This window comes from Camelus ferus, chromosome 20, assembly GCF_009834535.1.
Source record: "Camelus ferus isolate YT-003-E chromosome 20, BCGSAC_Cfer_1.0, whole genome shotgun sequence".
In the NCBI taxonomy this organism is placed as follows: domain Eukaryota; kingdom Metazoa; phylum Chordata; class Mammalia; order Artiodactyla; family Camelidae; genus Camelus; species Camelus ferus.
The window spans coordinates 20823349-20842937 of NC_045715.1; the positions used below are offsets into that span (position 1 = coordinate 20823349).

A 19589-nucleotide genomic window follows, 5' to 3' on the forward strand; every position below is an offset into this window, starting at 1 on the left:
TCTGGAATTGAGATAGATGCACAAGAAGTACAAACACACAAAAAGGTGAAATAACAGACCAACTGGATAGAGAATTAGTGAATTGGAAGAAATCATCCATGATGTGGAGCAGAGAAAACATGAATAATATGAAAAGGGAGTTGAAGTGAAGGATGGAATGAGACGCCCCAACAATTGGCATCGTTAGAGCTGCCCTCACCTTGCTGGTTGGTTCTGATGCTGCAGCCACAACAGCCACAGGCCCATCATTAGCTCTGCCCAGTGGCATCTGTGGCCATCTGTTACTTTATCATAGTACTTTCTCATGCATTCTCATCCTACTTTCCCATGATGGTCTTTTTTTCTTTAATGGAGTTACTGGGGATTGAACCCAGGACCTCATGCATGCTAAGCAAGCCCTCCACCACTGAGCTGTACCCACCCTCTCCCATGATTGTCTTTCAATTTTGTTATTTCCCAAAGAGTAAGGACACAGATTATCCTAAGGGCTAAAGAACCTGCTGACTCTTAAAATACTAAATTTTATTGCCCCTTGATGAACCTCAGGTGGAAATGGGTCACATTTCAGACTGTCATTAAAGCATTAAAGTCTCACTATAGTGAAGATAAAGGTGCCAGCCAATAATTCATCCCCTTTATGTGCTGACAGGTACCAAACTGGGAGCAGGAGCTGTCTTTAAAGAGCCTTACAGCGGGGAGGGTATAGTTCGGTAGAGCACATGCTGAGCATGCACGGGGTCTTGGGTTCAGTCCCCAGTACCAACATTTAATAAAGAAAGCTAATTATCTATCCCCTCCAAACAAAAACAAAAAAATAAAGGGCCTTGCAACAATGGCAGGTACCACCCTGAAGTACACAGGGAGAGGCTGCGCTCTACACTGGGTTGATTTCTTCCAAAGGAGGCTGAGAAATAAAATACTGTTTTTTAAAATTTTATTTCTTATTTTGTTTTGTTATGTTTTTAGGGGGGAGGTAATTAGGCTTATTTATCTATTTACTTTTTAATGGAGGTACTGGGGATTGAATTCAGGACCTTGTGCATGCTAGGCATGCGCTGTACCACTGAGCTATGCCCTCCCCCATGAGACTTTTAAAATAAGAATAGTATAAACACCCACATACCCACCACCTCATCCAACAATTGTCACTTTAACATATTTGAAAATATGGCAAATGGCAAAAATATATGTATATATATGTTTACATATACATGCATATAAATATTAAAAATATATGGCAGGATCATTTCAATGTGAATTATAGAGATCATGACATTTTATGTTTAAATATTTCAGCATGCATATCCCCTCTAAGGACTTTCACCTGCATATACACAACACTATTATCATACCTAAGAAAATTAACAATTTCTAATATTAATCAATATTCAGATTTTTTTCAATTGTTCCCAAAATGTCTTTTATGGTACTTGCTTTTAAAGAGCCAGTATCCATTTAATCAAGGATTAAGCACTTTATTTTACTGTTATAGCTTGTTAGTCTTTCAATTCTAAAACAATCCCCTTCTTTCTGTGACAATGCTCTTTTGAAGAGACTGGACCAGTTGTCTTGTAGAATGTTCCACACATACTGGCTTCGTCTAACTGTCCCCTCTTGGTATTTTTTAACTTGTTCCTTAACTTTCTGCACTTTCTTTAACCTGGAAGTTATACCTAAAGGCCTAGTTAGATTCTGGTTACCTGGTTTGGGCAACAATACTTCTTGAATGCTGCTAACTATTCATTGCCTGTAGCTGCTGTAACAAATTACTACAAACTAGGTGGTTTAAAACAACGGATATTTATTCCTTCACACTTCTGAGGGCCAGCAGTTCGACAGTTTCACTGGGCAAAAAATTAAGGTGTCCACAGGCCCTTGCCCCTAAAGAGACACTAGGGGAGAATCTGTTTCTTTTCTCTTCCAGCTTCTGGTGGCTGTTGGCACAACTTGACTTGCGGCCACATCACTCACATCTCTGCCTCTGTGTCATACTACCTCCTCTTCTGTGTTGAATCTTCCTCTGCCTCCCTCTTATAATGATATATGTGATTGCATTTAGGGCCCATCCAGATAATCCAGGATAATCTCCCCATCTCAAGATCCTTGGTTTAATCACATCTGCAAAGACCCTCTTTATCCTTGTATAAGATAACCTTCACAGGTTCCAGGGATTAGGGCATGGATATCTTTTAGGGGATCATTTTTCAGTCTGCCATGTGCTATGTACTTCACAGGGTCTTGTGTCAGGGGGATCATAACCTCTACCTGTCCCATTTTTCTGGATCTCAATTTGGTCACCCAGTTAAAGTGATCCCCAGGATTTCTTCACTGTAGAGGTACTTTTCCCCCTTGTGAGTGGCAAGATGGGTTAATTCTTTGATGCTGTTACCAAACAAGGTTTATTTGCTGGGTGGGCAGCAAGCCAAACTCAAGGATGCCAAGGTTTGTAGCAAAGAGTTTATTCAGAAGGCAGCCAACCCAAGAGATGAGAAAACAAGTATCAAATTCACCTCCTAAAAGGCAAGGGGCCTTGGGATATTCATGGGATAAAGCTGAGGTGTGGGGAGCATGGGGAAAGGTAATTGGAGACAAGAGAAAGGTGCTGTAATTGTCATTTTGTGTGGGTGCAACTAAAGTATAGGCTTCTTCGTGTTCCATGTAGCTGTAGAAGCCCGTAGCTTTCTATGTCCAAAAAGTGGCTGTGTTCTCTTCACAATAACCAAGACATGGAAGCAACCTAAACGTCCATCGACAGATGACTGGATAAAGAAGTTGTGGTATATATCTACCATGGGCTACTTGACTCATCCATAAAAAAGAATGAAATAATGCCATTTTTAGCAACATGGATGGACCTAGAGATTATCATACCAAGTGAAGTAAGTCAGAGAAAGACAAATATATGATATCACTTATATATGGACTCCAAAAAAAAGACACAAATGAACTTACTTACAAAACAGAAACAGACTCACAGACATAGAAAACAAACTTATACTTACCAAAGGGGAAATCCAGTGGGAGAGGGATAAACTGAGAGTTTGGGATTAGCAGATACAAACTACTATATATGAAATAGATAAACAAGAAGGGTCTACTGTATAGAACGGGACTATTTTCAATAGCTTGTAATAACCTAAAATAAAGAATATGAAAAAGAATATATATATGTATAACCAAATCATTATGCTGTACACCAAAAACTAACACAATATTGTAGTCAACATTGTAAATCAACTATACTTCAATTAAAAAAGTAATTCAAATCACTTCCTATTAGTATGCATCTCTGAAATATAAATGTTACAAGGGCAAGTTTTTTTGCCTGTTATATTCTGATATAGTCCAAACACGTAAAATAGTGCCTGGCATAAAGCAGGGCACAATAAATGTTTACTGAACAACAAAAAAAGAATATCCAGCCCCCATCAACCTTAATCTAATGATTTTAGCATCTACTGATGATCGTTGCCTGTGTAGGGGTGGAAAACGTTTTCCCTGACCCTCTTAGGGTCCCTGGCTGGGTCTTTTCAACCTGACATAGATTAACAGGAGAAAAGCACACACATTTATTTAATGTAAGTTTTACATTACACGGGAGACTTCGTAGGGAAATAAAGATGCAAAGACATGGCAAAACCTACTTGCTTTTATGTTAGGTTGAATGAAAGAGGCAATTGTGGATAAGTGTCTAAACTATGTGGGGAAGGCTAATGGAAGATAAGAAGTATTTTAACAAGTTCTTGTGTGTGTGTTTGTGTGTGGGGCAGGTACTAGGTCTGTTTCTTTGTTTATTTAATGGAGGTACTGGGAATTGAACCTAGGACCTCCTGCATGCTAAGCACGCGCTCTACCACTGAGCTATACCCTCCCCAAGAAATACTTCAACAAGTTCTGTTTGTATAGAATTCTTCTCATCTCAACTTCTCATCCTCCTGGTTCAGGGAGGGCACATTTAGAATGGAAATTTTCATTTGAGTTTGCAAAATGATTATTTTCTAATTTGATTATTCTTCCTACACTTATTCACTGACATTCTACATTCCTCTGTTAAGTAAGTAATGTCATCTCATCTACTGGTACTATTACCAAATGCAAGTTCTTGTGCCCCACGCAGTGAGGCCAAAAAGATACTGAACTGTTACAGTTTGGAGCAGAGAAAGATTTATTACTGAGTAAGTGAATGTGTGGCTCAAGCCCCCCAAACCCCTGAACTCCCTGGAAGTTTTCAGCTAAGCATTTTTAAAGGCCAGCTGAGAGTGGCGCATCTCAGGGTATGTGATCAGCTGTGCACAATTCTCTGATTGGTTGATGGTGATCAATCCTTAGGCCCAGAAGGTCTGGGGGCTACATGTTCATGATCAAGTAATTTCTTCTGTTTGATCATGGTTTCTAGAATCTGAAGAACTCAGGAAATATGCATGAGATACTATTATCTGGGTACTTCAGAGAGGAGCTGCAGCAGAGGATATGGGGGAGAGGTCTGTCCCATGAAGGCCCCATAGGGACTTACTTGGTTACAATTCCCTGCTTTTCTTTGATACTTCTCTACTTGAGGAGATCAGGTGTTGGACAAGAAGGGGAATAGTATTTTGGATAGAGAGGTTAATCATAAACTCAGCAGAGGAACTCAGTTTCACTCTCCAATCCTGTTTCATCCCAACCCAAGTCTTCCAGGGAGTGGGGTGATGGCCATTCTGGCCACTTCCTGCTTAAACAGGGCATAGTCCTACCTTGATTTGAGGAATGGACACTGAGTTGGACATATTTCTGAGTTCCCAAGTCCTGGGTCAGAGTCTTGTATGATTAAGATCTCATTCCCTGAGGAATTCAGGAGAATAAGCCTGAAAACCAGTCTTACCTGGCACTTTGGGGGAGACTTGTAGCCAGGTAGCCAGTTGTCTACTTTTATCTGAGTAGGTTTTAACTTTTCAGGTGGTATTAACCTATATATAACAAGAGTTATTGGTCACTACACATCTTTTTTCTGCTAATATCTGACCTAAAGCAATTTTATTGTCTAAAAATTTAATAGTTACAAGAGGAGACCTTGAGATCATGAGGTTGCAGCTGCTATAAGCCAGCAGACACTGCTTTGAGAGTGGCTGGTGGTGTCCCGAGTATGACACAGCTCAGAAAATTAGAGTACTTAACAACACAGGAATGTGTCTGAAATCACGTCCACAATGGCCACCTAGTTTTACTTTGGAACCACAGCTACTCTATTTACACTTTCAAATGCATTCTCCTCCTCAGTGCCCAAAGCAGATGTACAATGCATGTCCAAAAGACCATAAAGCAGGCCTCTTTGGTCAGTAAAGTTTAAGCCAAGGCACACATAAGCCAGAATGACTCCCCCATACCTCAATATGTGCAGATTTCCCCATCATTTCCCCTTTTGATTACAAATCTTTCAATAGAAAGCACTGATGATGAGAATACCTGTCCCTCGATGCTGGGGTGGTAGCTCCTGCCCAGGTTTAGATCATGTCCCTTGGTGCTAGGCCTCCTTTATATTTGCCTAGTTAACCACATTAGGGAAAACGAATCAGACATTGTGAACAGGCTCACATGTATGTTCATCAGGTAACACTTACAGGCTAAACATTTGATCACTCACCCAACTGTTACACAAGCATGATTCATGTGCTTTTAGCAATAAACTTAAAGCAAGCGTTGTTGTACATCATGAGTAGTTGCACTCTGTGACAATTCCGTCAGAGAATTCTTTATATCCTAAACAATGGGGGCAATATTGATAGGATTAAAAACATTTGATAAACAGGTCAATTATAAAACATAGATTAAAAGCCAGTAATACTTCAGACAACCAAAAAATTACAACCATATTCATCAGTTCACTCAATCCTATGCAATCAATCCCTTCAACAGTTTCATGAAATCAGTTTTCTTTAGACTTCTTAAATCTTACCTAGCTCAGTAGTATGATTTAAAAGAAATCTGTACTTGTCAAAAAGTCCTTTTTATGAATCTTCTTTTTTTTGGGGGGGGGTAATTACGTTTCTTTATGTATTTTTAAATTAATCTTTTACTTTATTTTTTAGTGGAGGTAGTGGGGATTGAACCCAGGACCTTGTGCGTGCTAAGCACGCACTCTACCACTGAGCTGTACTCTCCCCCTTAAATTGTATTTTGAATGTTCTTGACGATGAAGTAGTTCTGCAAAGTATCAGCTTAACTGTCTATGAATGACAAAAGACCCAAAAAGACAAGGTAAGAGATCTGATCACAATGTTTTTGACAAAGAAGCTTAATCAGGTTGCTGTGACATACAACATTCCAAGATAACCACCAGAATTATGCCTGACAGCATTATACTAGGACATATCTGAATTTCAGAAACTTTGTATAATTTCTAGAGTGCCCATATTAACAGCTGTATGATGTATAATCCAAGGAGGTTCATCAGTCATTTGACAATGCTTCCTGTGCAACGCAACATACCAACCAATACCAGTTAAATATTTTTTTCTGAGATGTCTCAGGGGCCCTCTGAAGCATCCCAAAGCCAGCTGAAGTCAAAAGAACTTTAATTAGAATTTGATAGAAAGCCTGTCAAAAATACCACAGAAGTTTCACACAATCTGTTATCAGAAGTATTCTAAGTAAACTTGTTCTCTTAACATAGAGGGACCAAATCCAGTCCTGCACCAGCCTACTTTGAATAACAAAATCCATTTACCTAATTAAGTTTAATCTAATCTCAGCCTGACCCTGACGGGTGCTGTTTCTTACAACCTTTCCTCAACTTCCTCTATCCATATTAGTGTGTCCCCTTTTGTCCACATCTAGAACAACCAGCTCTAGGACAAATCACTTTTTTCCCCCTCAACAAATGCAATTCCATTCCTCATACCTTTTTTAAAAATTTTAACTCAAAACACTACTATACACTGAAATGTCTCTCCCATTACTTCCAGTAGCTTCAGTTACATATTTAAATTAGAATCCTCAATTCTTAAAAATCTTAAACTCCAGTGAATGTTTCAGTATCTTATTTTGTTTGGGAATGATCTTGCTGTTCAACTATTCAATAAATTTCCATCATTTAACTTTATTTAGCACAACTCCAAAATTTTAAGTTACCAAATATCTGCAGAGATCATTTTTAAGTAGATATTCCTAAAACTAATTATTTCCAAAGAGTTCACCCAAAGGCTCTTATCTCATATGCATCTCATTTACTTATAAGAATTTCATACCAAGTTAATTTTTTCTTTCTGCTGAGAAACTCTGCAACAGAAACATGAACCTACTGACCTGTAGTAAACCTAGATACAATAAGACATGTCTGTATTGATTATACCAACAAGCTCAAGCTAGCGTTCATATCAGATCAACTCAATATTGAATATTTCTTAGATCACATGAACCTGAAATCTGTTCTGTCTAGCTTCTTTTGTACTTAGAAGTATTTAATTTGCAAGCACCTACCTTCGAGTCAATCAAGTAGAACTCACTTACAAGTTAATTTTTTACATAAAGACAGAACCAGAGACCTCAGTTGTTCCGACTGACTTTTTTTTTTTTTTTTTTAGTTTTTTATTTTAATCCTTCCTAGAGGAATAGAGATTTGAATGAAATCGACTGACTTTTTAAAAACCTCTTTTTTCCCTTGACAGCTCAGGTAGATCATCCACATCTCAAAGGCACAGGAAGAGAAATACAAATTTCTCTTCTAACTGCTTTTATAAAACCCAACCATCTTGGCTATTTTCAGGGATTTTTTCCCCCAGTTCCCAAATCGCCACCTCAGTTTAAAGAAAGAACAGTAATAGACAATAATATATGTATCATTCGCTCATATTCACATGCCTCACTTTTAGCAAAATCAGAAAGAGAGAGCAGGATTTGGACTCAGGTACCACTGAGACTCTCACCCCACCCCCACCCCCCGCCAAGATAAAAGCCGAAGCAATTGCAAAAGTCCCTTGATACAATAGCAGACCCATTAGGGGCCATTGTTCTGATCTGAGGGAGTACTGAGCCCAAACAGTGTTACAATAAAAAATTTCATTTATCTTTCATTTTCAGGAGCACAGCTGAAGGCCTCCCAGTTTTGCAAAATACACCCTAGGGGGATGTTAAGATGGAACAGAGCTCCTATCATCCATACTTCGTTATTCACAGCTGATGTTATCAAATATCAAGAAAATGGTCTCTCACTGTCACAGTTCCCTAGCCCCCAAAAGGGGGATTCCCAACCAATGCCCCATCAGAGATGAAGCTGAATGAATGACCAAGGCTAGAAAGGGAAAATCTCAACCAAAGATGAGCTACAGGTGAAGCAAATGCAACAGAGAAGGATACCTGGATGTCGTCACCCGTGAGCCCTGTTACTTGCCAAAGATGTCTCAACTGATCAATGCAAGTACTAAAACACACACAGATAACAAATACGGTCCCACAAATAAAAGGTCAGATGAAGTGTAGCCTCATTTCCACTCCCAGACGGAGGATTCCAGAGTGGCCTGGCTCCTAAAAGAGAATGGACCCAGGGTGTCTTGTACTGAGCCCAGAGCAGCTCCCTTCCCACAAGGGAATGACTCCAGATAGAGTGCAGAGAATTCCCAGCCTGTGCAAGCAGGAGCGACTCACCCCAGGCGACACTGAATGTGGACCATAGCTCCAGATGTTTTTCAGCTCCAAACAGCCTCATGCTGTGGGGCAGGTGGCACCTGTTAGGGAGAGTCCCTCCCAGTTCCTAGAGCAAAGAGGCCTCCAGCAGCTGCTGGGACCCAGGATAGAGGCTGCCTTGGGCCAGGGTCGACCTGTTACTGGCACAAACTCCTAGGCTGGCTTTGCCAAAATTCTTATTGATCACAAGTTCTTGTGCCCAATGCATAGTGAGGCCAAAAAGATACTAAAAAGTTGGAGTCTAGAACACAGAAAAGTTTATTGCTGGGCTAAGCAAGGAGAATGAGTGGCTAATGCCCCCCAAACCCGAGCACCCTGGAAGGTTTCAGCTGGGAATTTTTATAGGCCAGCTGAGGTGTGGAGGGCATCCCAGGGTATGTAATCAGCTGTGCACAATTCTCTGGTTGATGGTAATCAATCCTTAGGTGCCAGAAGGCCTGGGGGCTCTTTGCTAATAATCATCAAGTAGTTAATTTCTTCCATTTGGTAGTGGGTTTTAGCATCTGAAAAAACCTCAGGAAATATGTATGAGACACCATTATTGAGTATTTCAGAGAGGAGCTACCGCAGAGGATATAGGGGAGGGGTCGGTCCTGGGAAGTCCCCATAGGGTCCTGCTTGGTTAAGTGGTTAAGTACTTTGTCCAACCTGAACTACTTGTTCCTACTGCAAAGATAGGAGAAAGGTTTAGTCTTTTCCTGTATTTACAGTAGTGTAAGGAGCTGGTGTAAAAGTGTCTTCAGTGGTGGCAAATGAATTTCCCTTCTTTTTTGGTTACATGGGTCCCCTTGTGGGAAATTTCCCTGTGGTCCCCTTGACTTTATCAAGTGCCTTACTGAGACTCAGACATGCTGAGACACTGGCCTTCCTCTGACCTCTCCTTTTAGAACTTTGACTAAAGAACTGCCATTGGGGTTGGCAGGATATCCCAGGGAACCCATGTTAGTTGCTCTCTACCAGGCTCCCACCTCCAATGGCAAGGGCACCGTAATGTCTTACCAATCTTGCTGGAGGTTAAACAACACACGTCCCTTAAACTGGGTAACAGGAACAACGCAAAGTTAGCTGGGCTGAAGACACCGAAGCGGTAAGTTGATTTTGCATCTTCACTCTTCCTTTCATCCTCACCCTCTCTTGATGCACATTGGGTCATTCACTCTGGGTGAGACACGCTGGGACATGGGGCTTGAGCCCTTTGCTCAGTGCTTGCATAGGCTGCGATGTGGGACTCTGGGCTGCAATGCTTGCATTGGGACAGAGCAATAGAAAAGAAACTATTAAGGGACTAAAAATAACTGTGCATGAGCAGTTGGCTGGGGCAAGTTATGAACAAGATACAAAAAGACCCAACACCCAACTGCCACTTTGAGATGCTGGGAGCAGAGGCAGGGTACTGGTGCATGATCCTTGCATACACCACCACCAAGGGGGTGGGCAGCCCACCTAAGCCACCCCTCCGGCCCTACGCCTGGATCTGCCCCTACGCCTGGATCTGCCCCTACCCTCACCCCACTTAAGGGACCAGCTCACCAGGGAGTGAGCAAGGGAAACTGTTACTTATTTTCGCTCCTTTGTGCTGCAGCAGGAGTCCCAGTAAAGTCTTGCCTTAATTTCTCATCTGGCATCTTATCAATTTTTATTGATTAAGGAGGCCAAGAACCCTGGTCAGTAACATGGGCACCGCCTTTGTGGCTGTATTTTGCCAAGTTACCCAGTGATCTCCATTTATCTTTTTCCTTCTATTTATTTACTTGTTTATCTCCCTCTATTTCATTTTATTTTACTTTTTATTTTCTATCTATTATTATATACAAGAGTATATAACAATTCTGTACAATTTAAAGGAGACTAAAACAACATACTCACCACCGAGCTTAAGACCTAGTACTTCTAAATGCGTGGCTTGCAGATTTGAGGGCCACAGGAAACGTGATTTCTGGCATTAGTCCCACAGGAATGTGAACTTTTGTTAGGAATTTTCCAGACACTGTTATTTATTCTGCCCCACCCCCCACTGTTTTTTTCCTCTCTCTATTCACAGCAAAGATGGAGGCCAGTTCACCCACTGAAGATGTGGCTTTTTGATACTTTATTTACAAAGAAAGGTAGCCAGCCTGTGACTGTAGTTTCCCAATTTGATTTAAAAAAAAAATATTGCATTAGTGGACTGGAGGTATAGCTCAAGGGTTGACTATATGCTTAGAATGCACGAGGTTATTTTAAAAATATACTGCATTAAAATATGACTTACCTGGATTCCTGAGTTTTTTGGTGTTCTTTTAAATTTTGCACCCTAGGTAGTACTGCTATGTTGTGAGCAGAGCAGGGGTTGGAAAAAGGCTCTTATTTAATTTTGTCACTTAAAAAAAAAAACAGTGCAGGAGGCTGCAAATAAGAATGGTTTATTTGGGGTCTTAAGAATTACAGTTTGGGGGAGGAGGGTATAGCTCAGTGATAGAGTTCATGCCTAGAATGCCGGAGGTCCTGGGTTCAATCCCCAGCACCTCCACTAAAAAAAAAAATTAAGAAATAAACCTAATTACCTTCCCCCACCCCTGGATAAAAGGAAGACAAAGTTAAAAATGAACCTCACATCTAGGGAAAATTTTTTTTTAAATAAAAAAGAATTACAATTCGCGGGAGAGGGTATAGCTCAGTGGTAGAGCATGTGCTTAGCATGTATAAGGTCTTAGGTTCAATCCCCAGTACCTCCATTAAAAAAAATAAACCTAATTACCTCCCCACAAAATGAAAAAAAAAAAAAAAAAGAATTACAATTTGGGAGACACAGGTTTGGGTAACCTTGAAAGAGTGTTCCGAGAAAGAGTCAGGGGCTCGTAAAGACAAAAAGCCACAGGTTGTTAAAAGTTGCCTGGCGAGAATTGTGATTGACTAAGTCAGAAAATATGTGTCCACAGAGAATCACAAGTTGTTTTAGGGCAGGGGTCTGATAAGTGGACTGTCATGAGTTATTTTACAAGTATCTTGAATTTCTGGCAGGTGTTCTGGATGACTTCATAAGACCAAAAGGTGAGAGTCCATCCAGGCTGAGAGCTGCTTAAGTCATGCTTCCTTAATGGCCTCCTAGCTCCATTCTGGAGCGCTCTCTTAGCAATACTGACTCCATTTTGACTTCTACTCACAACTTACAGAACTTCTCAACACCTTGGTTTTGTACCCTGACTCCAAATCTGTGATCTGCTGAAATCCTGACTTGAGCTCTGAGCATTGACTGATGTCCCCAGGGCAAATGCCAGCTCCAGGGCTCATTTTTCTAGGTTCTTCCTATTATTTATGGTTTTTGAAGATTCTCCTTAGTTTTCACCAGCTAAGCCTTACGCTAAAAATGTGTTTTAAAAAATATTTTATCCAGAACATTAGGAAAGGGAAGACCTACCCTTTCATTGTGGTAATCCTTCCTAATCCTCTTTCGGGAAAAAATGATGGACAACCTCCTGCTTCTGCCTGATAATGACTTCTGGTTGTGAGGACTGAATTAGTGAAAAAGTGCACCTGGTGCCTGGTCCCCGGTATTTGCTGCTCAATATTACTTGTTGGGCTCTCTTTCCATTGTTTCAGAGCAGCCTGGTAAACAGGAGAGCCCAGAGCCCCTCCAATCCTGAGCCAAGGGGCTGGGGAAGGGGTGAGAGTGTGTGCCCAGCAGGAGGGCCCATGCTGGGGGGTGGGAGCTCCAGGTTAGAATCTGGCTGCTGACCCAGGTGGCACTCACCAGGCTGTAGTCTTCCAAGTCCACTTTGTCCCATTCGTACAAATGAGCACTCTGCCTTCCCCTTTCAGTTTCCTGTCACTCCTTCCAATTCCCCCTTTATATTATAAGAAAAAAAGCCAACCAAACAATCAACAGTTCTTCAACCCTTTCTGCACCCCTGACTTGTGTTCAAACCTGGTTTTCAAACTTGAATATGTATTAGAATCCCCTGGAGGGTCTGGTAACACTCTGAGTGCTGGTCCCACCCCCAGAGCTTCTGACTGCAGGTGTGGGGAAGGGGGCGGTGTCGGGATGGGGGAGGTCAAGCAACCCATTCCCAGGGACGGCTGCCACCCACCTGGGACCACACTTTGAAAACCACTGGCCCAGCTCCTTACCCTTCCTGGGCTTGTCTTTCCTCCCGTATTAAGCCTCCACCATGTGCCAGGTATCATGGCAGGGTTTAAAATGCCCGGATAAGTAGGCAGGTTTGGTCCCTGCCAGCTATTATGGCTATTGTTTGTTAGACACAAACTCTTCCTGTTGTAACAATTTCTCTTTTGAGATCTTTTCTTCAGTGTTTTGAAATCTATTCTTCCTAAGTCTAGGCTAAACGTCTGAGTTTCTCAAAGTGCAGCCCAAAGACCCCAGCGTTAGACTCTCCTGTAGTTCCCTTTAAAAATGCAAGGTTGCAGGGTGGGTAATAGCTCAGGGGTAGAGGGCATGCTTAGCATGTATGAGGTCCTGGGTTCTATCCCCCGTACCACCACTATTAAAAAAAAAATCTATTATAAAAAAAGAAAAAACAAACAAAAAACAAAAACAAGGTCCTGGACAGATTCCAGAGATACTGAACCTGCAGGCAGGTCTGGGGTGGGACCAGGGCTCTGGTTTCTAATGACTCCTCCCCACCCTCTTCTGAGGAGGAGATCCTTCCTTGAGGATCCTCTCTCTTAGCTGAGGGTTCTTGGCTATGAAGAAGGAACACTGTCACTTCCTCATAAGCCCCCCATCACATATACTTCACGAGGCAGTAGCTCATGGGTCGGACACTCACGGTATCATTTCCTCTCTTTCCTCCAATGTTTCTGATAAATAAAATTTTAAGGACTTACCAGATGTGTAATTATTAGTGTCATTAACAGATGTCCCAATTGCTGCATATGCCACCCCCACCATACTTCCTTGGGTCGTATCTGTTTCTCGATTGTATTTGAGAGGCAGACCCCCCACCCCCATGACCATGCTGCCTGTGTTTCTCGCCGAGTTCTTCCTCCCTCAGATGTCCCTGTTTCCTCCGGCAGGCCCACAGATTCTGCCTCTGCATGTGTGTCCTGTGTGGTAACAATGTGGTTTGCTGGCCAAGGTAAAGTATTCCATCAGTTTACTCTGTGAACTGGCAATTACAGGAGAGAAATTAAGCATTTATCCTGCCTTTCCCATGCAAACCACACTTCACGGTAACCCGACAGCCTTGATGAGTGACAGCTTTTTTTTTTAATCTGGAGAATTCTAGCTAATACATGAGGACAAAATAACAGAATTTAAAAACCAGCATTTCCCAACCCCTCATGAAATAACTGATTCAGGCAAAACTCATCCATGAATGAAACTTTCCGTTGGAAGGTTGATGGGGAAATCTTACAGAGGGGGTGAGTCAGGCTATGGCCATATGAACCCATGGCTCAATCTCAGCTTTACTCTGAGAGGGGCAAGCAGACAGTGCTTGCTTCCTTAGGGGGCACCAAAGGAAGCACAAAGCCCCTGCAAAGGAATCTTGTCCCCCCTCAGATGGACTCTGAACCTAGTTAGATCTTTTTTGATAACTGGAAATACAAGGGATGGAGGAAGAAGTTAAATGAGGCTCTGAGGAAGAAACATGAATCCAGGGGGAGGAACATTCTACAGGACAAATGAATTATTTTTGTGTAGATGGTATTAAAAGAGAGAGAAAGAAAAGAGAGGAGGTGGAACTACTGTAGATTACAAAGACTAAAGAGACATCGGGGTGGGAGAGGTATAGCTCAATGGTAGAGCGCATGCATGAGGTCCTGGGTTCAATCCCCAGTACCTCCATATTAAAGAAGAAAAAGACATCAAGATGCAATGTGTTGATTTTCTTGGCATCCTGATTTGAACAAATCAACTGTAAATAAGACATCTTTGAGACATTTGATGAAATTTGAACATCAGCTGGGTTTTAGATTATACCACAGTTACTGTTAATGTTTCGGGTGTGCAATGGCATTACGATTATGTAATAATATATTCCGATCTAAAGAAAGAGATGCATACTTAAGAATGTAGGGGTGAATGTCATGAGGTCTGGGATTTGGTTTAAAATACTTCAGCAAAGGAAGCAGAAAAAAGGGTAAGAAGCAACATGGTAACTTTTTTTTTAAGTTTGTTTTTTGGAGGGGGAGGTAATTAGGTTTATTTATTTACTTTTAATGGAGGTGCTGGGAATTGAATTTAGGACCTTGTGCATGCTAAGCACACACTCTAACACTGAGCTATACCCTCCCCACAACGTGGTAACATCTTGATAATTGCTGAAACTGGGTGCTGTGGTACATGGGGTTCATGAAGCTATTTTCTTTACTTTTGTGTTTTTGAAAATGTCTATAAATGAAAAAAATTCCAGTATTACCCAGTTGACCACAAATTCTGGATAGAACACAACAAAATCTCACCATGTCTTCACAGGCAAGGGGATTATTCCATCTCTTCCATCAGATAGGATATTATCCTAACATTTCTTAGAGAAGCAGTTGAAAGTAACACAAGTCTCTGCAAATGAATGTGGCCTTTATCCCTTTATGATAAAGACATAAAGAATGTCTGGACCATTCCTACCATCTTGTCCAGGCACTGCATTTCCTTTCCGTATGGAAAAAAGCTGTGGTTCCCACTCAGCTGCAGGCCGTCTAGGCTCTTTTCACAGCATCTGTGTTTAGGATGAAGACGCTGTTTTCTCCCATAATTGCCACAGTGCTTATTTCTCCGCCAGGCCGGCCTGGGAGAGGCTTCCATCTGCACTTTACACACCTGCTCCCTGCTTCATGGAGGACAGTACCCCATCCTGCCTTAGACATACAGAACAGCCAGTTTTTAAATACCTTATGGGGCTCCCCCTCCTACTCCTCATTACACCTCTGAAGAGCAATCCATTTTTCTGTGATATGAAAGAATGTGAAAGGGAAAGGAGGATTTGATTTGTCAAAGTCAGATTTTTCACAGGCAGTAAGCACACCAGCTTCCTCCCCAAACTCACTCCCAGTCTCGCACGTGTACACAAGGAAAACAGACGTGAAGACGTGCATTGACAGAACCACAGAGACTGCAAATATTCATTCTCCTTCATTTAAAACATTCATTAAGTATAAACAGTTTGATTCATAAATAGTCAAAGTGAGTGGTGCACCTCGTTCCTTACCCTGCAACCAAACTTCCTGCCCTTCCGGGACTTTCACCAACCCTCTTCAAAGTGAAGATCTCACCCCAAAGAGGTAAACCTTTCCAGATTCCCTGAGTTGACAGTTATTTAATGCTACAAGCCCACCAAGCCCTGCCCAAGAAAAGGACCAATCATTGTCCTGGGAGGGCAGAGAGGGCGTGGGGCAGACCCAGCAATGTGGAAGGGAAGTGCTCCCAGGTGTGGGCACTCTTCCTGTGGGGAGGAGCCAGGTTTTTAGTCCTAGAGATTTCCCTGTCAAAGAGAAGCTGATTTCCCAAAAGACTAGAATCTAAGGGAAGGTGGAATGGTCTTCTAGGGTCGTCCAGCAGACCCTGTACAGACCCATGGTCCTGAGGCTCAGTCCAGGGCCTCCTACCCCCGTGGCAGGTGTGCAGCTCACAGGGTCCCATAGATGCTGACTTTGGCCAGGGAGATGCTCTCTGTGTACTGGTTCCGGCCTTTCTCATACAGAACATAGAGCTGAGGGGCCTGCTCCTCCCCACCCACGCTGCCCTCCAGGGTTGCCAGTGAGGAGTAGCCACTGGGCCCTGGCCACAGCTGGACCGTCTCCTTCCGCCAAGAGGTACCGTTACTGAAGCTCCAGCGCAGGGTCAGGTTCACCCCTGGGGACAGCAGCAGAGTCAGGGGAAGGAGAGTCTAGATGGCAGGGGCTCCCCCGCCGACCCCACCCGGCCGGCACTCACGGAACTCTGGATGGGCAGGGTTGGAGAAGAAGACAATGCCCGAGTTGGTGGCTACGGCTCCTGCAGCGACCACAGGGTCCACGAGCTCGGGGTCAAAGGTCACATCCCGCGGCCTCAGCGTCTCGCAGGCGTCGTAGCTGCGGAGGATGATGCGGCAGCGGCAGTGGTAGTTGTTCTGGTTCCGGGCATTGATGACGACTGAGCCGTCTGGGAGCTCATAGGGCTGAGGGGACAGAATGGGGCTTCAGGAAGACCCAGGGAGAGGGCAGCAAAGGGCCCTGTCCCAGAAGGAGTGAGGCTGTTGGCACAGAGCTGGGAAGCCAGACCCTGGGTCCACGAGTGAACCGCTGCTCTGAAGGACACAGCAGGTTGAGTGGATGGGGAACCGCCCATGGACTCCTGACCTGGCACTCGTCGGGGTTGAAATCGTTTTCCCGCTTGGGCTGGCCGTAGGGGATGCCGCTGATCCCACTCCCATAGCGCCAGGAAGCACCATGGTCATCGCTGAGGAGGCAGAAGACCCCGTCCCGCTCCAGTGTCCCATGGCCACACACGATGAGCCGGCCCTTTCGTGGCTCCTGCTGTTTCTGTGGGAAAAGCCACAGATGGAGACACTGAGGGGGCTCAGGGGCAGGGAAGGGGAACCCAGCACCTCCCAAGTGTGAGGACACACACATCTGGTCCTCATCTGTTCTGTTCCTGCTCGCTGACAAGTACCGCACAAACACCCACTGTCTAATTTAAGAAACTCTTTTGCAGAATAAGCTCCTTCAGGACAACCAGGGTGTACTTTGGACAGGTTGTTCACAGGACAAGGGGCCCAGCCACAGAGTAGATGGGAGCTTAAACCCAACCTGTGCTCACGGACCAAGCTGTGGACCACGGCACAGGCTTGTGTCTGACCAAAGGAAGGCTTTCTAATCTGTATGGGATTTTCTAATCTGTACATGGCTTAAGCAGCCCTGTTGACAGCCCCCAAAAAGGGAAGCCAATGGCAAAGTCCCACGTTCCTTTGGTAGGGTGTTGCTTCCAGGATGTCCCTTTCTACCAAGGAATCCCATCTAAGACAAAAAGCCTGTCTTCTCCCTGGGAAGGAGTTCACCTGGGGGCAGATTCTCTACAAGACAGCTCCCACCACCCATCTCAGGACAGAGACCTGAATGCCAGACCCCGGGCCGGGGGCAAACATCTCGGTGCCTATATCCAAGGAGAGGTTCCGGGGTGAGCTCCAGGAAACACCGTCATCCTTGCTCCACACCAACATGGTGGAGGCCACCTGGCAGCCAGCCTTGTGAGCACAGAGGGAGTAGAAAAGGAAGACCACTCCTGTCGTTGCGTCGCTCACCACGGCCCCCAAATTTAGCCCATCTGGGGTCACCCCGTCGTCCACAATGAAAGCTGTTGGAGACCATGTGCTGCCTAAAGAAAAAAGGGAGGAAGCCCAGGCTGAGCGCTCTGGAGGTGCCCTTTCCACTGCTCCCTGCAATTTTGACCCCTTGCTAGGGACCAAGGCCTTCTGATGGCCCCTAGGCCTACAAGACCTGCCCCTCCTTACCTCTCTGATCTTATCTATTCTATCCTTGCTCACTCCATCCAATCACACAAAATCCTTCCCATTCCTGAAATACTTCCCCTCCTTGAGGCCTGTGCCCAAGCTTGTGCTGCCTGGTGCACTCTTCCTCCAGGCTCACTGACCTCCTTTGAGTCTTTGCTCCAATTTCATCTACTTAAAATTGCAGTCAAACTCTGGCTCTCTCCATACCTCTTGCCCTGTGTTTTATTTTTCTCCACTGCACTTATCACCTTCTAGCATAATACATTTACTTATTTATTATGCTTATTGCATCTTCCCCCCAGTAGAATATAAGCTCTGTGAAGGCAAGGACTTTTGCTCTATTTTGTTCATAACTGTATTCACAGAACCTAGAACAGTGCCAGATAACTGCCCTGGACACCTTCCCTTCTTAGGTTCTATCTACCCCTCAGGGAACCAGCAGCTTCAGGGCCCTAAAGCAGATCAGGCTCCCAACCCATCCAACCTCTTGCAACCCAGGCATCTTTATACCCTGGTCCATAGACCTCCGCAGAGCAATGAACTTGGCTCCTTTATCTGATGCTGACATTTTTCTGGCCTCAGCGAAAGCAAGAAGAGTGCCCCGAGGAGTGGTGGTGATGAGCGGGATGCGGAAGGTGTCCACAGAGCCGATCTGCTTCCCGCTCACCCACAGTAGCTGCTCCATGGTCACCAGCGGATGAACCTACGAAGGGAGGAGGAAGGGTCAACAGAACAAAGGTGACTTGGGGTTTTAGGGCGAATGAATAGCGGCTCGGAGTCAAGTTCCCCTGGTATTGGCAGGGTGATGGGGATCCGCAGTGGGAAAACGGATCCCAGAACAAGGAAGGGGAACCCTGAGGAAAGTTTGGAGTGAAACCGAAGGCTCGGAGCAGCGGGGGAAGGACTACGAGGGGAGAAGGAATCATTTGAGACAAATTCTCAAAAGGGGAAGGAGCTCGAATGAGGAGACTTAGAAGGAAGGAGGACAAGAGCCCAGAGAGGGAGAGGGACTGGGAAAGGAGGGGAAGGGGTTGGAGAGTCCCCCAGTTAAGAGGCGGATCAGCAGTCCGCGTCCCGAGGAAACAACCACGCAGGTCGCAAAGGGTGACTTACCAGACTGAAGTCGTTCTTTGTCCTAGCCCCGAATGCTGCCGGAGACAAAAGCAACAGGAAGACAGAGGCAAATAACTGAATCCTACAGACTCCCCAGAATCCCAGCATCCGCGGCCTCCCGGGCCTGCCCAGGGGCACTGCGCTGGGTCGCCCCGCAGTCATCTCCACCCCGCTGCGGCCGCGACCCTGGCCCCCAGGACTAGACGCGGGCTGGAGTCGGTCAACTGACTTCAGCCCTTTAAATGCTCAGATGTCATCCCAAACCTGCCCCCGGCCCAGCCGCGCTTCCGCGTCTTTAATTGGCATTCGCAGTCCTCCCCACGTGACCTTCAACTCCTCAGCGCTACCTCTTTCAATTGGCCCTCTTTGAAGCCCCAGAGCACATGATCCAGA

At 44.3% G+C, this 19589-nt stretch overlaps 1 protein-coding gene and 1 long non-coding RNA gene across 2 annotated transcripts; one reads left to right on the plus strand and one right to left on the minus strand.

Moving 5' to 3' along the window:
• The first annotated feature begins 2849 nt into the window (after positions 1-2849).
• LOC116658239 lies at positions 2850-11519 on the plus strand. The gene is made up of 3 exons (XR_004313511.1): positions 2850-2879; positions 6066-6234; positions 8056-11519. It is a non-coding gene; the product is annotated as an uncharacterized LOC116658239 (long non-coding RNA).
• Positions 11520-15708: 4189 nt separating this feature from the next.
• Positions 15709-19529, minus strand: NEU1 (neuraminidase 1). The gene is made up of 6 exons (XM_006178784.3): positions 19197-19529; positions 18594-18786; positions 17685-17947; positions 16933-17115; positions 16529-16751; positions 15709-16447 (listed from the first exon to the last, which is right to left on the minus strand). Exons 1-6 carry the CDS (start codon positions 19356-19358, stop codon positions 16221-16223), a joined length of 1251 nt encoding a protein of 416 aa, XP_006178846.1. The 5' UTR covers positions 19359-19529; the 3' UTR covers positions 15709-16220.
• Between the last annotated feature and the right edge of the window lie 60 nt (positions 19530-19589).